Source organism: Zingiber officinale, chromosome 7B (genome assembly GCF_018446385.1).
Source record: "Zingiber officinale cultivar Zhangliang chromosome 7B, Zo_v1.1, whole genome shotgun sequence".
NCBI classification, from domain to species: domain Eukaryota; kingdom Viridiplantae; phylum Streptophyta; class Magnoliopsida; order Zingiberales; family Zingiberaceae; genus Zingiber; species Zingiber officinale.
The window spans coordinates 64,179,348-64,196,870 of record NC_055999.1 but is presented as its reverse complement, the minus strand read 5'-3'; the positions used below and the strand labels follow the sequence as shown (position 1 = coordinate 64,196,870).

Below are 17,523 nucleotides of genomic sequence, written 5' to 3'. Positions count from 1 at the left end.
CTGGATTCCCGCAGTCAAGTTCATCTCACCACCAATGTCGAAACCAATGTGAAAAATTCATCTCACCTGGATTCCTCCCTTCACATTTGAACACTGTGAAGCAGACGGGGTAGGTCGGGGTCAGCGTGATGAAGGAGGCGGAGGGCGGCGGCGGGGTCAGCGGTGGACTTGAGCTCCTCGAGGAGAGGGATCGGCGGACGCGTGGGAGAGGGGCTTCCGCGGTAACCGGCGAGGCTGGAAACTTGACGGTCGCATGGTTGGACCGGTTTTAGTTTAGTTTTCGGGCCCAGAATTTTCGCTCGTGGTCCCTAATCTGATGCCTTCTCAAAAAGCCCACGTTTCAATTAAATTACTTGAAAATGTTAATTAATCTAATTGCATTGAAAGCCCTTTCCACGTCCAATTTTCCATTTAACAAATTGATTTTATCTATTATTCTCACCACTTTACCACCGCACCATGCCTCGAGGAAGTGATACGCCTACTTGAAGTATGTGGAGGCTCGGCTCGGTGATTACATACCTTGAAGGATGGTTTCTGCTTAAATATGATATCGTGACCGCTTTGTCCATTGAAGGTTGTTACTAACTTGCAGGAGGCAGTATGGGAAGCTGATATTGTGGTGAATGGCTTGCCATCTGTAGAGACAAGGGAAGTGTTTGAGGAGATTAGTTGGTATAGGAAGGAAAGATTAGCATTCTGATAATAATTCTCTTTCGCAAAGGGCATCGAGGCAGCTTTAGTTCTCGTTCTGCGGAGTATAACACCTACTCAGATGATCAAATCTGCAAGTAAATTTCTCTACTCACCCTTAGCATACATTCAAATGCTTTATAACATAGAACACTCCAACTTTCTCATTATCAATTTTAACTCAAAAATTCTTTTCATTCACAATAAATATAAGTGTTAATATGTTTACGAGTCTCCACAAGTTTATGAAGATAATCAAAGATTTCCTTCTTCCAATCTAATGGTTTCCTTATACTACGTACCGTGAATTCATTTTACGAAGTAGAAGGTAGTTTTAGTCATTACTCTCTGCTCGTACTTCTGTATTTTTATCTAGGAGGATCTAACATTCCATCAGAGATATTGATCCCGTCCGAAAGTTAAGAAGACGGTAGAGTAGAAATACGGCTCCGGGTTGACTTGAAGAAGACTCTGTGCCCTGTCCTATAAAATAAGGAGTATTAGTGCCGAGCCGGGAAGGGGTTCCTGGCGTTGGCCCTCCGATGCTCAAGTTAGCAATCCTCACATGTGAAGAAGAAAATCAGTAAAAGAATTGTAGCTAAGAGTGTCTGAATAGTGAATATCGCATACCCTCTGCCTGCATATGGGAACCCCCTTTTATAGTATCATTGTAGCGTCTGTGCACGCATCTCAAAGAATATACACATTTTCCAAAGCATCCTATAAAAAGAAAAGTCAAAAAGTGTATTTGACACCTTTCCCTAAGCGGACACGCAAATCTCTGACGTGATAGACGAGAAGCTTCCAAAGTATGAATTGCATGCTGGAAATGCTCTGTTGTCAACGACATAAACTTTCAAAAGGGTACGTGCAGATGTGTAGGCGGGTCCTACTATAAGTCGACCGGAGGACACCTAGCGAGGACGCCTCAACTTGACTGTCGCCCGCTCGGCCGAGATTGCTCGGCACTCCCAATGTAGGAGGGATAATTTGTGTCTGACCGGATCAGCGTGCGCCCGCTTGGCCAAGCTCACTTGGCCTGCGCTCGCTCGACGCTCCTGTTCAGCTTCCTTGTCTGTTCTATGGCCCTAAGCCTTTGACCACTTTGAGTTTGACTGCCACGTCATCCGATCCTTCTCCCATCAACCCACATTTGTAGGGATCATATTTACCGCCATATCACAAGTCTTTCCCTGAAATCTAGTTGAAAGAGAATGAAAGTCCGACTGATTGTACAATCAGTATTCCGCGGACTCCCATCCTAACTCAGCGCATTGGGTTTAAAGCTGTTGCTCGACTATATAAGAGTTTAGAGTCGTTGGTCGGCTTTTCATTCTCGGATTTAGAGCCGCCTCTCCGCTTTGTGACACATGTTGCACAAGGGTTTATAACCACCTCTCGGCTGTGCTCTTGACTGCTCAAGGATTTATAGTCGTCGTTCGACTGTTACGTCAACCTCTTAAGCATTTATTAACTTCCTGGCGACTTCTTCTCTGATCGGCCGCTTCCCTTCTGAGTGCAGTGCCACTCGAGATAACATAGCTATTTTCTCCTTCAGTTTTCCTTTTCGAACACTCGCCCTCGCTGAGTTCCTTTTAATTATTGTTGATGTCACCCTGATTTCTTGGAAACTGCTCAAATCCCTAACCATTAATGCAAAGTACGCTGGTCATGACATTTGATTATTCGCTCCCATCCCTCATTAATACTTCCTATGATGGAGCGCCATGGTTCACCACCCACTGCCGCTGCATGTGTGATGTGACAGGCGATTGTTGGGATTCGAAGTGACGGTTGCTTTTCTGATTTTAACGATTAAGAAAGAGCCTCGTTTCCTGAAGCCCTAGATCCGACAGCTCCGAGCAGCTATCCCCCGGGGTTTTTAAACTCCTAATTTTTCCTTTCGCTTCATCATCTTCCTTGCGCTCGTTTTTCTCTTCCCTGCTCCTTCTTCGCCTACGATTTCTTTCGCAGTAAGCTTTTTCTTCTTTCTCCCTTCTACTCCCTGGTTTCTTCTTCTTAATTCATGGCAGAATCTCCTCGTCCTCTCCCGGCCATTCCCGGCCTATGGTACACCTCCGCAGAATCTAATTTTAACAGTGACGAGGTTGACCAAATGAAAATGACCTTTCGATTTCTGGACAATTACCAAATAGACATACCTTCTGCTTACACCCACCCCCATACACAACTAGACGGTTTTCTGCCTTTTTTCAAAGACCAATTCATAACTGGCCTGTGTTTTCTCATCCACCCATTTTTTCTGAGATTTGTAGGTACTTCCATATTCTCTTGCATCAACTAGTGGCCAACTCGTTTAGGCTTTTGTGCGAGGTTGTGATCTTGATCCGTGTATATGGAATTCCCCTTTTGCTTCGCATCTTCCCTTATTTCTATTATCCAAAACTATTCGAGCTAGAAACCTTCCTTTTCCAGGCCCAAGTGGGCTCCGTTTACTTCGACAAAATGTCCACCTCGAACAAACACGGGAAAGAGCATTATTTCTTCATCCATCTCCCTTGCCGACCCGCCTTTCCGACCAGCTGGCGGATAGATATGTCGGCACCTCCTCTGCTTGAGAGATACCAAGGCGACCCGACCTATCTCCAAGAAGCCAGCACTCTAACTAGTCAGAAGTACCACATACACAGACTGCTATTGGAGGGAGTCCTGTATGTGTTCAGGTTAAGCCCCGTTCGGACGTGATTGCCTGTACCCCTTGGTAAGTAAATTTTCTCCCTGGCACATTTGAATCTAATTGATTTTTCTTCCTTTTTTGCAGCACAAATCATGATTAGGGCATTGCTGAGCGGCAAGAGTAAGCTTGTCGATGCGGAAATCAAAGCCAAGGATGTTGCCAAGATGAAAAGTCATGGTTTATTGGCGGTTGAGCACTTTGAAGAGCCGACCGATGAAGCAGGAATAGGCTGGGCGGGCGCAAGCGATGCAGCGGCAACAACGGGTGAGCTACCACCTGAGCGGCCCTCTATGGCACCGGTCGCGATTTCGTCATAGTTGGCTAGCTCTAGTGATCTATTGATCCACCATCAAAGTTGGAAGAGGCTCCGATCGGAAGCATCTTCCCGATTACCGACTTCTATTCTGTAGGCTTCTACAGCTGTGAAGACCCCCATCCGAGTGGGGTGAAAACTCCACTTTAGCGGTCCTCGGAAGGACTGTCGGTCTGCCGACTCCTCCATTGTCCAACCGAACACCCTCCCTATCTAAACTACAGGTCGAAGCCAACCCCGCTCGGACTCAATCTGCCCTACCCCCTCCCCCGATCGACCAAGCAACCCTTAGGTCCATTATTAGTCCCCTTCTAGTATCCAGGCTTCGGGGCAAGTCCAAGGGTAGGTCCAGTTCGGAGCCCACAGGTCTGAGCGGTGGTAGACACGTATCGACAATTATCATACTACCGACTGATGAATGGTGTCATCCAGATGACACCGAACAATGCTATCTTGAACACAAAATTAGGATTCAAGGTCCTGCACAGCTACAATTCCGCCTAGGGAGCTGGCTGACGATTTCAATCAAAAAGCAACTGTGGTAAGTTTAGCAAAAATTTCTCACATTTTTTCCTGATCAGCTATAATTGAACTCTTTTACTTACAGTTCTGGGTGAAGGGTCTAGCTATGTGCCAGAGGCTAGCTTTCTTGGAGCATGAGAACCGACAACTGCGAGCCCCGATCGGGCAAATAGATGCCTCAGGAGCTTGGGTAGAGCAGCTAACTATCGAGGTGCCCCAACTGAAAAGAGACTTGGACATGAGCTCTGAGCAGCTGCTTGGGTCCGAGCAGGCCCTTATGGTGGAAAAGAATAAGAATCACGATTAGGTCGTCCATCTCAATCGGCTCACCAAGTAGTCCCTGTTGGTTGCTACTCGGAATATCGTACTAGTTCCCCTGTACAAAAATTTTATACAAGCCCCGAACCTTTTCTAACAACCTATTGTGTTCTTTAGAAATTAAATTTGGAATCACAAACAGAACTTAACATTATTGATTCCAAATTCAACTTATCTATTCTTAGAGGTTTAGACTTGGATCACAAACAATGCTTAACATTATTAATCCAAATCCACCCATGTTACAAAATTGATTAAATATTTATTTCAGAGATCGACTTCCAGGTTAAACATGGCGAGACACTAGGCCTTCTTGGGTATGGGATCATCCACCATTTCCTAGACAAAGCCTTTCAACGAAATTCAATATTTAATCTGCTTATAGTAACCCTAGGTTTAACCACTAAGAACAATCGAATCACAAGATCAAAAAATAAAAAAAAACACATAATTGAAACATAAAAATCGATTGCCTAGAATTGTTAGCCTCTTGTGTTTGGTATTTCAAAAATTCGTACAAAGAAAACTAATATGATGCGGAATAAAGCAACTAGTTATACCTTTCTTTGTTAACAAAAACCTCTTGACCTTCTATTGTATTCCTCTCCTTCTCTTGGACGTCGTGTGGGCGATGATCTATCAAGAAGAAATCCACCTAAGCCTTCTTCTCTTTCTCCAAGCTTCGGCCGCCAAAGGGATCTAGACAAGAGAGTCTTCTGTCTCTTCTTCTTCTCCTCCTAGTAACTGGCCACCAAGACTCCTAGAGGATTAGATGTCGCCAGCCACAAAGTGGAAAACAAAGGAGAAGAGAGAAAGGGAGAGGGACGACCACCAAAGGAAAAGAGAGAGGAATAATAGAATAGGTTGTATGTCATGAAGGCACCCTCTCCTTCTCTTTTATAATCCTTGGTGAATCCAAAAAAGAAAAGTTTTATAACAAAAAATAAAACTTCCTTTAATATTCATGACATGGTCGACCACCTCTCATCAAACAAACAAGGAAAGATTTTAAACAAAAATTAAAATATCTCTTTTAAAATATTTCTTTTGTGGTTAGCTATAAAAGGAATGTTTTATAAATTAAAATCTATCTCTTTTAAATCCTTTTAAGGATATCTATAAAAGATAAGATTTTAAAATAAAACTCCTTTTATATCATAGTTACAAAAAGAAAAGTTTTGTCAAAAAATTAAAATCTTTCTTTCACATTATAGATAACTACAAATAAAGAAAGATATCTAATCTCTCTTTTAATCCTTTGTAGAAAATCTATAAAAGGAAAGATTTTAAAATTTAAAACTCTCTTTTAAAACCATGTGGATGAAAACATAAAAGGAAAGATTTTATCAAAATTTTATTTTTAATAAAATCCCTCTTCCCTTTCACACTTGGTCGGCCCCCTTGCTTGGGCACCAAGCAAGGCTTGGTCGACCCTAGCTCAAGCACCAACCTTAGCTTGGTCGGCCCCTTGCTTGGGCTCCAAGCAAGGATAGGGGCCGACCCCTAGCATGGGCTAAGAGGCTAGACTTTGGGTGGATATAAGGCTTCAGAGGCTACAATAGGGACCGAGAGGAGAAATTGGTTATGGTCTCCGATGAACTTGAGCTTTCCGTGTTCGCCCCGAACACCCAACTCAAGTTCATCAATAATAACTCATACCACTAAAGAGCTATCATTGAACTACCGCACCAATCCCAAATTACATTTTGGGCTCCTTCTTATCATGAGTGTGTTAGTCTCCCTGTGTCTAAGATATCGAATGTTCATTAATTAAATGAGCTATTGACACTCACATAATTAATGTCTAGCTTCTTCTTATTCATTAGGATTTTCCACCTGCCTAGCTTCACTCACTAGGGCTTTTCCAAATGCCCAACTTCATTCACCGGGACTTCTCATCACCTAGCTTTACTTACTAGGATTTTTTCACTACCCAGCTTCACTCACCGGGACTTCCATACCAAGTGTCTGGTTAATACTGATCCACTTGGACTCTTATCTTCTGCCAACCTTCCCGTTGGACTTTTCCCTTGCCTAAACTCCAGTTAGGACTTCCAGTGATCGACTTTATAGTCCACCTTATTATATGTGATGTTTATTGATACCAAAGTACACAACTCTTTATGTAGAGAACTATAGTGACTTCAGGTCTAAGGACCATTCATGTCAATAGTCACTATGAGAATGTTTATGACACTCATATAACAATCCATGAAACATTCTCATGGCGGACCAATTAAGTACATATTCTCTAATATATACTCATGTGTCAATTTGATATCTTATATCTATGACTTATGAGATTAAGTCATCAGTTAACGTACATGCTAGTTTCAATATATTAATATTATCTTTTTATATTAATGCTTGACTAGGAATAGTTAAGAGTAATGTCTATATATATATATATTTATAGTCTTCCACTATCAATCCAACCAATTGATAGACTGTAGATTAGAATTTACTATCCTAGGACATTATTGTACTTATTCATCTAGCACATATATGAAGTAAATATAATAACCATTAACTTTATGTTTATTAATGAAATATGATATAATGTGTCTTAAGGCAATCAACTCTTGATTGACTCTTAGGGCTTACGTTAATAATATCAGCTGCACTACACTATTTGGTTTGCTAGTACATGATCTTTGCCAACAGAGGTATAATCAAGATTCAAAATCTTGAATCGTGTTGAAGCTTTAGTTTTTAACTAGAATGATGTGTTGGTATCATACCAATATTTTAGGGTGAATAGGAGGTGAAAGGAGGAAGAAAAAAAAGTTTTATATATTTAAGTTTGGACTTTATTTTGCATTTGAAATTATATAATTGTATTATTATCTTGTATGAATACAAACTATAAAAGAAATAACATCATTATCTCAATCTATCTTGGCCTATATTGTGTATCATATTTAATAATAGAGAGAGGGAGACAATGTTGCTAAAGTTTTTATTGATCTGGCTTTGAACTCCTTATGCAACATCTCATGGCTACACTCTACCTTCTTCATTATCTCTTCAGGATTAGTAAATTAGATACTTAGATTATAAAAAAAATAGAGGAGGCCTCATCGGTCAGCCGATTGGTGCACAACTAAGCATTTGTTTGAGATCATAATTTCATGAGATGATGTTCTGTGCTGGTTGATCAAGAGATGCACCTACTCCTGGAGGTGATTGGTATTCAACTCTTACGATCTAACTAATCTTAGAAGTGACTAGTCTGACCCCACAAAAGTTTTCTAAGGGCCACTAGGGTAAATCGAAAAGTACAGATGAGTCCTGACGAATGACCCAATGTCACAAGTAATTCAAACTCCTCAAGTGTAATATGCCCTGAGTGATATTAGAACTCTCGTTGCTTAGGGAGCCTGTCCCATCGTTTACCATCGCACCAAAGCCCTAGGGCCAGGCGATGCGCCTATTTGAACTATATGGAGGCGAGACTAGGCTCGGTGATCGAATTATGTATGCGGATGAGATCTTGAAGGATGGTTTTTGCTTAAATATGAGCGAAACCCCACTTTGTCTATTGAAAGTGTTGGACAATCTGCCAGAGATTTTAGAAAATTAGCCGAATTTAAATTGCACCAAATTAAATTCAACTTATCTATCAAGAAGACTTGAGCTTATAATATCAGGCTGTCAACAGAGGCTAGTTTCTGCCCAGCGCTGACTGCGGAGTGGTTGAGCAAGCAGAGCGGTCGAGTGGACAAATCGACCGAGCGAGCAAAGTGGCCGAGCAAGTAGAGCGGCCGAGCTGGCAGAGCAGCAGAACGTCTAATCGGGCTAAGTGCCAGTGCGGCCGAGTAGCAAAGTGACTGATCGGGCCGAGTGACTAAGTGGAAGAGTAGCTGAGTGGGCAGAGCGGCCGAGTCGCAAATTAGACCGTGTGATCGACCGAGTAGATCGGCCAACCTGGTAGTGCTGTCGAGTAGCAGATCAGGGCGAGTGGTTGATCGGGGATAGGCAGGTCGACCTAAAGGCGGAGTAGCATGAGCGACCGAAGCAGATCGAGGCCTACGAAGGATGTAATTTTCTTGAAACATATTAGTCCCACCTCTTTATATAAGAGTATCGAGTAATGATTATTCAATACTCAGGGATTAATGAGCAGCAAGCAATAACCATGGTTCATGTGGCAAAAAGTTGATTATTCTATTTGGGCAAATTTTGCCTCGACCGGTCCAACATTTGGCGCGCGCACACAGTTAACTTGGTTTAGTGCAATCCGAGCTCTGGATTTGCATCCCCTCCTGCGCACCCACGCGTGAAAGAGAATCTCTCCCCATACATTTATTCATATAATCAATGCATATGAATCAATATAAACCAATTAATATGTGATTAAAATTTCATTTACAATGGAGTTCTTTTTCCTCTTCCACCTCTTCTCCATTCATATATATATCCAGCAGAAGGTTGTTACTAACTTGCTGGAGGGCAGCGTGGAATGCTGATATTGTGGTGAATGGCTTGCCATCTACAGAGACAAGGGAAGTGTATGAGGAGATTAGTCAGTATTGGAAGGAAAGGATTAGTGTCCCGATAATAATCTCTCTCGCAAAGGGTGTCGAGGCTGGCAGCTTTAATTAGATCCCATTCTGTGGATTATAACACCTACTTAGACGTCCAAATCTGCAAGTAAATTTCTCTACTCATCCTTAGAATACATTCAAATGCTTAAGAATATAGAAACTCCTACTTGCTCATTATCAGTTTTAACTCAAGAATTCTCTCTATAAAACACCTACGAAGTAGAAGATAGTTTTAGTGATTACTCTCTGCTCATATTTCAGTATTTTGAATGTGAAACAACAGCTGGAGTTCTAACTAAGAATGTTCTTTATCTAGGAGGACATAACATAGCATTGGAGATCAATGTATAACAAGGAATACGCGGATGCTTGGATTTGTGGGGTAGAAAAATGGAGAAACCCCCTTGCCAAATTCTTGAGGCAGGCGCATTTCATCGTGTGGGATAACAGTGATGTTGTCACCCATGAAGTGATGGGTGGCTTGAAGAATGTTTACGCCATCAACGTTTGTCTGTCGTGTTAACTTTGATAGGTTCATCGCATTGATTTTGTTGGCATGGTAGTGTAACAAGAAGAAGAAGAATAGGGGGAGAGCAAGAAATAATATGAAAACAATAATAAAACTTATTGTTTACTGGTATTTGTCCTGAGAATAATAATTCCACTACCTTATCGAGTAGAAGATCCATCCACATAGATAGTTCAGGTTTCCTCTGTTTCAGGACTTGGTATTTCTGTAATAAAATCTGCCAAAGCTTGACCTTTGATGGCCACTCGAGGTTGATACTGTATAAAATACTCACTGAGCTCAGTCGTCCACTTGATCAACTTCCGGATGCTTCTGGGTTAGCAAGCACCCGGCCGAGAGTGTTGTTAGTTAATACTATAATGGGGTGTGATAGAAAATAAGGGTGTAACCTCCGAGCTACTAGAACCAATCCATAAACTAACTTTTCGAGTGTCGTATATCGACACTATGCTCCCTTTAATAAATGACTCAAAAAATACACAAGCAATTGTTCTTTTTCTTCCTGCCTCACTAATACAAAGCCAACAACATGATCGTTGGCTGATAAGTACATCTATAAAGTTTCTCCTATTACTGGCTTAGCTAATACAGGAAGAGTAGACAAGTATTCTTTTAACTCCTCGAACGCCTTGCTACAATTCTCATCCCATTGGAACTTAGTTGCTCATCGGAGTACCTTGAAGAAAGGGAGACTCCGATCGACCGATTGAGAGATGAATCGAGATAGGGCAGTAATCCTCCCTGTCAATCTCTGAGCCTCCTTCAGGTTCTTTGGGGGAGCAATGTCCTGCAATGTTTTCACCTTGCTGGGATTGACTTCTATTCCTCGCTCGATCACCATGTATCCCAGGAACTTCCCGCTCTTGGCCCCGAATAAACATTTGTTGGGATTGAATTTGAGCTCATAACTTCTCAGAGTCCTACAAGTTTCCTCAATATCAGCACATAAACTAGAAGCTCGTATAGTTTTTTAAGGATATCATCCACATAAACTTCCATATTTTTCCCAATCTGCTTCTGGAAAACCTTGTTCATAAGTCGTTGATAAGTAGCCCCTGCATTCTCGACACCAAAAGGCATAACATTATAGCAATAAGTACCTTCAGCAGTTATAAAGCTAATCTTTTCCTGATTGACCTTACCAAGTGGAATTTGATGATACCCCTATTAGGCATCCAACATACTAATAAATTCGCATCCGACCATGGAATCCACCACTTGATCTATACGGGGTAGAGGATAATAGTCTTTCGGGTAGACCTTGTTGAGATCTCTGAAGTCAATACACACTACCACTTGTTACCTGGCTTAGAAACCAAAACCACATTAGTCAGCCAGCTTGGGAATTGTACCTCCCAAATGTATCCAGCCTCCAGTAGCTTATCTACTTCTTCTTTGATAATCTTATTCTGGTCAACTTTGAAGTCCCTCTTTTTTGTTTGACTGGCCGAGTATCCGGATACACGTGAAGAGCGTGCTCCATAGCCATTAGCGCAACACCTTTCACTTCCTTAGGTGTCCAAAGGAACACATCACTGTTTTTAGTCAAGCATTTTATCAAATCCTCTCTGAGATCAGGATCCAGGTCGGAACCGATATGTGTGGTAGCTTCCGGTCGACCAGGCTGTATTTGCACTTCCCCCTTCTCTTCCTTATCTTCGATCGAAAGAGTCTCATCTTCTTGTGTCGTTATGACCATCTTGACAAAAAACAACACTTGATCTCTAGTGTGATCAAGTGTTGGAAAAGGGAATCCGATCATGAACTTGATTAGACAAAGGAAGCACAAATTCAAGACAAACAAAGAAAAGTTATTTCGCTAAACCCAAAATAGTTGGAGTCATCCCCAAACAAAGGTTGTTTGGAAGGTATATTTTCATTTATCCCAGGGCCAACACGGAGGAGGTAAATCACGGGCGACTACTAGCCTTTAGAATAGTGACTTGCACATAAGGGAGACATTTACTCGGCTTTGTCGAGATTCGAACCCCAGACCTCATGGTGACAACACCTTATGTGCTAGCCACTACACCCATCCGAGGGGACATCTTTGTTATGCTTCAAGAATCTTACTTTAATGATTAAATTGTAATGCATACTTAGAATTCTAAAGATCATGATCATATTTATTTTTGAAATCCATAGGAATACTTCTTTAATTTAATTGTTAAATTATAAAATAAAATTTAAATTTCTGTTGTCTATAAGTGTAGAAATACCATATGTGAATTTTGGATTATGTTCTAACAGATATATTATGGTAGTCTTTCGTTTTTACCATAGAAGTTAGTTATGTCGGTTATTAATAGTTGTGTTAGTTACTTCATACTGGCTGCCTCTTTTTTCAATTTATTTTGGGAGAGCTTGAAAAACTATAGTAATGTTAGTTATTGATTCTGTATAATATATTTACTCAGTTAGATACCTCTTAAATTCTTTATATAATACATTTACTTTGGTAGGAGTTTCTTTATTTATTTATTTTTTCTAAGGTTCAGAATGATATACTTCACTATTCTGAATTAATCATTAAAATTTTATTTTACAAGTGGTCCAAGCAATAGAAAGCAAAAATTAATATCATTTGTCTTCTCAGTTATCGTAATTTATCTTCTCCGTATTGATCTTGAGACGGATTGACAAAAATACTAAAGCGAACATATTCACCTTTTTACCACACTAGTGTGACTTAATCATTAAAATTTTATTTTACAAATCTTCCAAGTCAATAGAAAGCAAAAATTAATGCTACTGGTGACAATTGTGAATGATACAAATGACCATTGTGAATCAACTATTAGATTTTTTTCCCAAATCTTTCTAGTAGGAGGTAAATGAATCAAATTGTTCTTGAATCGGTTGTGAGCAGCTTGATCAAAATTTGATTCGAGCTTGAAGTTGACCGAGCTTAAGTCAAGCTCAAGCTGACTTGATTAGAAATCGAGTTGAGCTCGAGTCTAATTATTACTGGCTCAATGACTCATCAAGCTAAACGAACCAATAATAATATATATATATATATATATATATATATATATATATATATATATATATATATATATTTATAATATATTAATTTATTTATTAAAAAAATAATAAAAAAAATTGTGCCTGAGCCTGTAATTAAATATCGAGCTTAACTTTACATGCTCGAGCAAGCTCGAGCTCGAGTCGAGTCAGTATAAATCGAGTCGAGCCAAACTCAAGCCTAGGCTGGCTTAATTATCTCGGCTCAATTCGATTTTGACTCGGTTCGTTTATGACCCTACTTCCAAGTCAATAGAATCATTTAGGCAAAAAAAATTAATGCTAATGGTGAATTCCATGGATAATAAATCTCCTGTTAATTTTATCTAAATTATACGAGGGAGAGAGGGAGAAAATGTTGCTAAAGTTTACGTTAGACCGTGTACAATTATTGTTAGACCTTGTACAATTATCTTTATACAATATATCTATTTTGATAGGAATTTCTTTACCAATAATCTTTCTTTTAAATTGATCACTATCGCGAATTAAATTGATCATAAGATTTTTTTTCCCAGTCTTCCAAGTCAATAGAAACAATTAAGCAAGAAATTAATGCTAATTGTGACTTTCATGGATCATAAATTTCCTATTAATTTAGGCAAGAAGTTGATGGTAATGGTGACTTCCATAAATCATAAATTTTCTGTTAATTTTATCTAAATTATGTAAGGGAGAGAGGGAGAAAATGTTGCTAAAGTTTACAGCCTCTGTGTATAATTATCTCTATTGGATATATCTATTTTGGTAGGAATTTCTTCACCAATTATCTTTCTTTTGAAAAAAGAAGACTTAGAATGATATACATCACTATCGTGAATTAAATTGATCATTAGGGTTTTATTTTCCAAGTCTATTAATTCCAAGTCAACAGAAATAGCCAAGCAAGAAATTAATTCAGATGGTGAAATAAAATGTTGCTAAAGTTTTTGTTGATCTGGTTTTGAACTCTTTGTGCAACATCTCTCTCATCTCATGGCTGCTGCTGCTGCTACACTCAACCTTCTTCTTTACCTCTTCTGGATTTCTCTCTTATTTCTCTTCTCTGGATCTCTGCAACTCTGCGTAAAGGAGGAAAGGAAGGCTCTGCTGAGTGTGAGAAGTGGTTTCCCTGTTGTCGACAGAGGGCTATCTCCATGGGAGGGCGATGACTGTTGCAGTTGGGAACGCGTAGGATGCAACATCATAGGTCATGTTATAGAACTTGACTTCTCTTTAATTATTTATACATTTGATAATGTTTTCATCAGAAACGAGGTGCATCCTTCATTGTTTCAATTGAAGCAATTGCAGTATTTAAATATAAGTCGGAACGACTTTGATGGTCGTCCAATTCCTAGCTCGATTGGATCTTTAAATCAATTACAGCGCTTGGACCTTTCGAGCTGTGATTTCGGAGGAGAAATTCCCCACCAACTTGGCAATCTCTCCCATCTACGTCATTTATCTCTATCTGATAATCGGATTTCTGGCAAAATCCCGGCATCTTTTGTCCATCTCAGAAATCTGCAGTTCCTGTACCTGGACACTAATAACATCAGCGGAGAGATTCCAAAAAATATTGGAAACCTCAGATACATAGAACGTTTGTTCCTCTCTGGTAACCAGATCGAAGGTGTAATACCCAAAAGTATAGGAAACTTGAGTAAGATCTCAGTTCTTGACCTTTCTGATAATAGAATTGTTGGAGGCTTACCAGAGACTATTGTCAATCTAACTGCATTGCAGAATTTGGACTTGTCATATAATGATATTGATGGAAAAATCCTGGCATCTTTTGTCCATCTCAGAAATCTGCAGTTCCTGTACCTGGGCTTTAATAACATCAGTGGAGAGATTCCAAAAAATATTGGAAACCTCAGACACATACAAGGCTTGTTCCTCTTTAATAACCATCTCGAAGGTGTAATACCGAAAAGCATAGGAAACTTGAGTAAGATGTCAGTTCTTGACCTTTCTGATAATAGAATTGTTGGAGGCTTACCAGAGACTATTGGCAATCTAACTGAATTGCAGAAGTTGGACTTATGGGGTAATCAGATTAATGGAAAGATACCAGAGGCTATTGGCAATCTAACTGCATTGCAGATTTTGTACTTATCAGATAATCAGATTAATGGAAAGATACCAGAGGCTATTGGCAATCTAACTGCATTGCAGAATTTGTACTTATCAGATAATCAGATTAATGGAAAGATACCAGAGACTATTGGCAATCTAACGGCAATGCAGAATTTGGAATTATCAGATAATCAGATTAGTGGAAAGATACCAGATTCAATTGGAAATCTCATTCAGCTAGAATTTCTCGATTTCCGTGGTAACAACATAAGTGGATCGATCCCTGGTACCTTAGGAAGTCTATGCAACTTGAGTGGCATCTTGCTCTCTGATAACAGTATAACAGGGAGAGTTGCTGAATTCTTTGAAAAACTATCAAGATGCAGAACAAACAAACTTCTTCTCGTTGACTTGGATAGCAATCAGTTAAGTGGTCCCTTTCCGAGTCATTTTGAGAGGCTTCAAAGATTAACTGATCTGGACCTTAGTTTCAATCAACTGAGTGGTTCAGTTCCAGCATCCTTGGGGAACTTGTCTGCATTAGAGTCCTTATATCTGTATTCAAACCACTTGGTTGGAGACATCACAGAAGCCCACTTTGCCAATCTTACAAGTTTACAATACATGGATATATCTGGCAACAACTTGTCGGTTAAAGTGAGCCAAGATTGGCTTCCTCCATTTCAAGCAAGTGAAATCCAAATGGGCTCTTGCAACTTGGGACCTAGATTTCCTACATGGCTGCGGAACCAAACCAGCTTATCTGACCTAGACATATCAAATAATGGAATATCAGATGCTTTTCCTGATTGGTTTTGGAGCTTGTGCTTATCCGAAATGTGGCTAAATGTTTCTCACAATCATATGAGAGGGATGTTGCCGCGCTCTTTAGAATGCTTCAAGAACGTAAGTTCTTTCGATTTAAGTTACAACAACTTTGAAGGATTCATACCAAGAATGCAACTTTGGAATGCATATTTGGACTTTTCTCACAATGCCTTTTCTGGACCAATTCCTAAAAGCATGTTTGGTGAGTTTAGCATTTCCTATTTGATTTTGTCCAATAACAAATTGAATGGCAGCATTCCGACTTCCATTTGTACAATAAGAGACTTGCAAATGGTAAACCTTGCCAATAATGAGTTATCTGGAACACTCCCAGATTGTTGGGGTAATGCATCAAGCCCAATGATTATTGATGTTTCCAACAACAAATTATCCGGTGGCATTCCCAAAACATTTGGGCTTTTAGCCATACTGCAATCATTGCACATGAATAATAATAGTTTATTTGGTATAATTCCCTCAACTTTACAACACTGCAATGAACTTGTAGTTATTGATTTGAGTTGGAATAAATTGTTCGGAATTATACCCAACTGGTTTGGAAGGAGACTATCAACATTGCGAGTTCTTTCTCTAAGGTCAAATAATTTTACTGGTGCAATTCCACAACAGCTCTCTCTAATCCCATCCCTCCAAGTGCTAAACCTGGCTCACAATAATCTCTTTGGCTCTATGCCTTCGAGTTTTGGCATGTTTAGTTCCATGATGACGAGCCAAAACAAAAATGAATCTACTCCATTATATGATGATTCCTTTTATTACAAAGAGAGTGTTATTATAACTATTAAGGATTTAGATCTTCTATTCACCACTTCGCTTTCAATTGTCACCGGCATTGACCTCTCAAACAATAATCTTTCAGGTGACATTCCTATAGAGATCACAAACCTCCATGGCCTTCGCTTCCTCAACTTGTCAATGAATCATTTCTCAGGTAACATACCAGATAAGATTGGTCTTATGGGTCAACTAGAATCCCTTGATCTTTCAACAAACAACTTATCGGGTAGAATTCCAATGAGCATTTCATCTTTGTATTCTCTAAGCATCTTAAATTTATCCTACAATAATCTTATTGGGAAAATACCAACGGGCAGTCAACTGCAAACCTTCACCAACTTGTCTTACATCGATAACCCTAAGCTTTGTGGGGAGCCACTCCAAATCAGGTGCCCAAGCGACATCCCGACCATTGACAATGGAGTAACAAAAGAAGAGGACATGCATGAAGATGATGAGTATGAGAGAATTTGGTATTTCATTGGCTTTGCTCCTGGATTTGTGTTTGGCTTTTGGGGATTTATAGGTGCAGTTATGATCAAGAGGAGCACAAGAATCAAATACATCCTAATCATTGATAGGATTTGTTGTTGCTTTATGTATATGTAATCAAAATTTAGTCTTAAATAGGCTTGAATTAATTCTAGAATTTATGTATACAATAAGAGTCTATACTTTTATAATATTCAGAGCAAGGTTGTTGTAATGGATAAAAGGATGACATTAGTATTTAAATTATGGATCATGTATGAAAAGTGTGCTTAAGTCAAACAATATTGTTTATCCACAGGTTCTTTACTCAAACATGTGGGCGAGACACTCACTGATCAACATTCATTCCATATATGACTAGATTTTCTAGCTTGAATTGTGAAACTTCATGGTGTGAACATGCATGTAATCTCCATGTTCATGTGTTTTTTTCTCTACAAAGATAACAAAGATTATCGGAGATGAAGGCACCCCTTTTTGGGTCAAATGTTTGCAATCACTTTTTAGATAGTGCCTCATTAGCATTGATCCTCTTGAGTAATATCAACTGCACTATAATATTTGGTTTCCTAGTGTTGAATGCATTCTACATGATCTTTGCCAACACCAACAGAATCAATATTCAAAATCTTGAATCGTGTTGAAGCTTTAGTCTTTAACTAGAATGAAAAAGAAGGAGAGGAAGAAAAAGAAGTTT

The 17,523-nt window shown here is 39.5% G+C and overlaps 1 protein-coding gene and 1 pseudogene across 1 annotated transcript in view; both read left to right on the top strand.

Annotated features, from left to right (window-relative positions):
• Positions 1-128: 128 nt before the first annotated feature.
• On the top strand, positions 129-9,614 carry LOC122004388 (annotated as a pseudogene).
• A 4,008-nt stretch (positions 9,615-13,622) lies between these two features.
• The window catches only part of LOC122004387 (receptor-like protein EIX2), a 48,799-nt gene continuing 44,898 nt past the window's right edge, over positions 13,623-17,523 (top strand). Inside the window, exon 1 of the mRNA XM_042559282.1 lies at positions 13,623-16,860. Within this exon, the coding sequence (XP_042415216.1) occupies positions 13,623-16,860 (3,238 nt within the window). The remainder of the gene's footprint in view (positions 16,861-17,523) is intronic.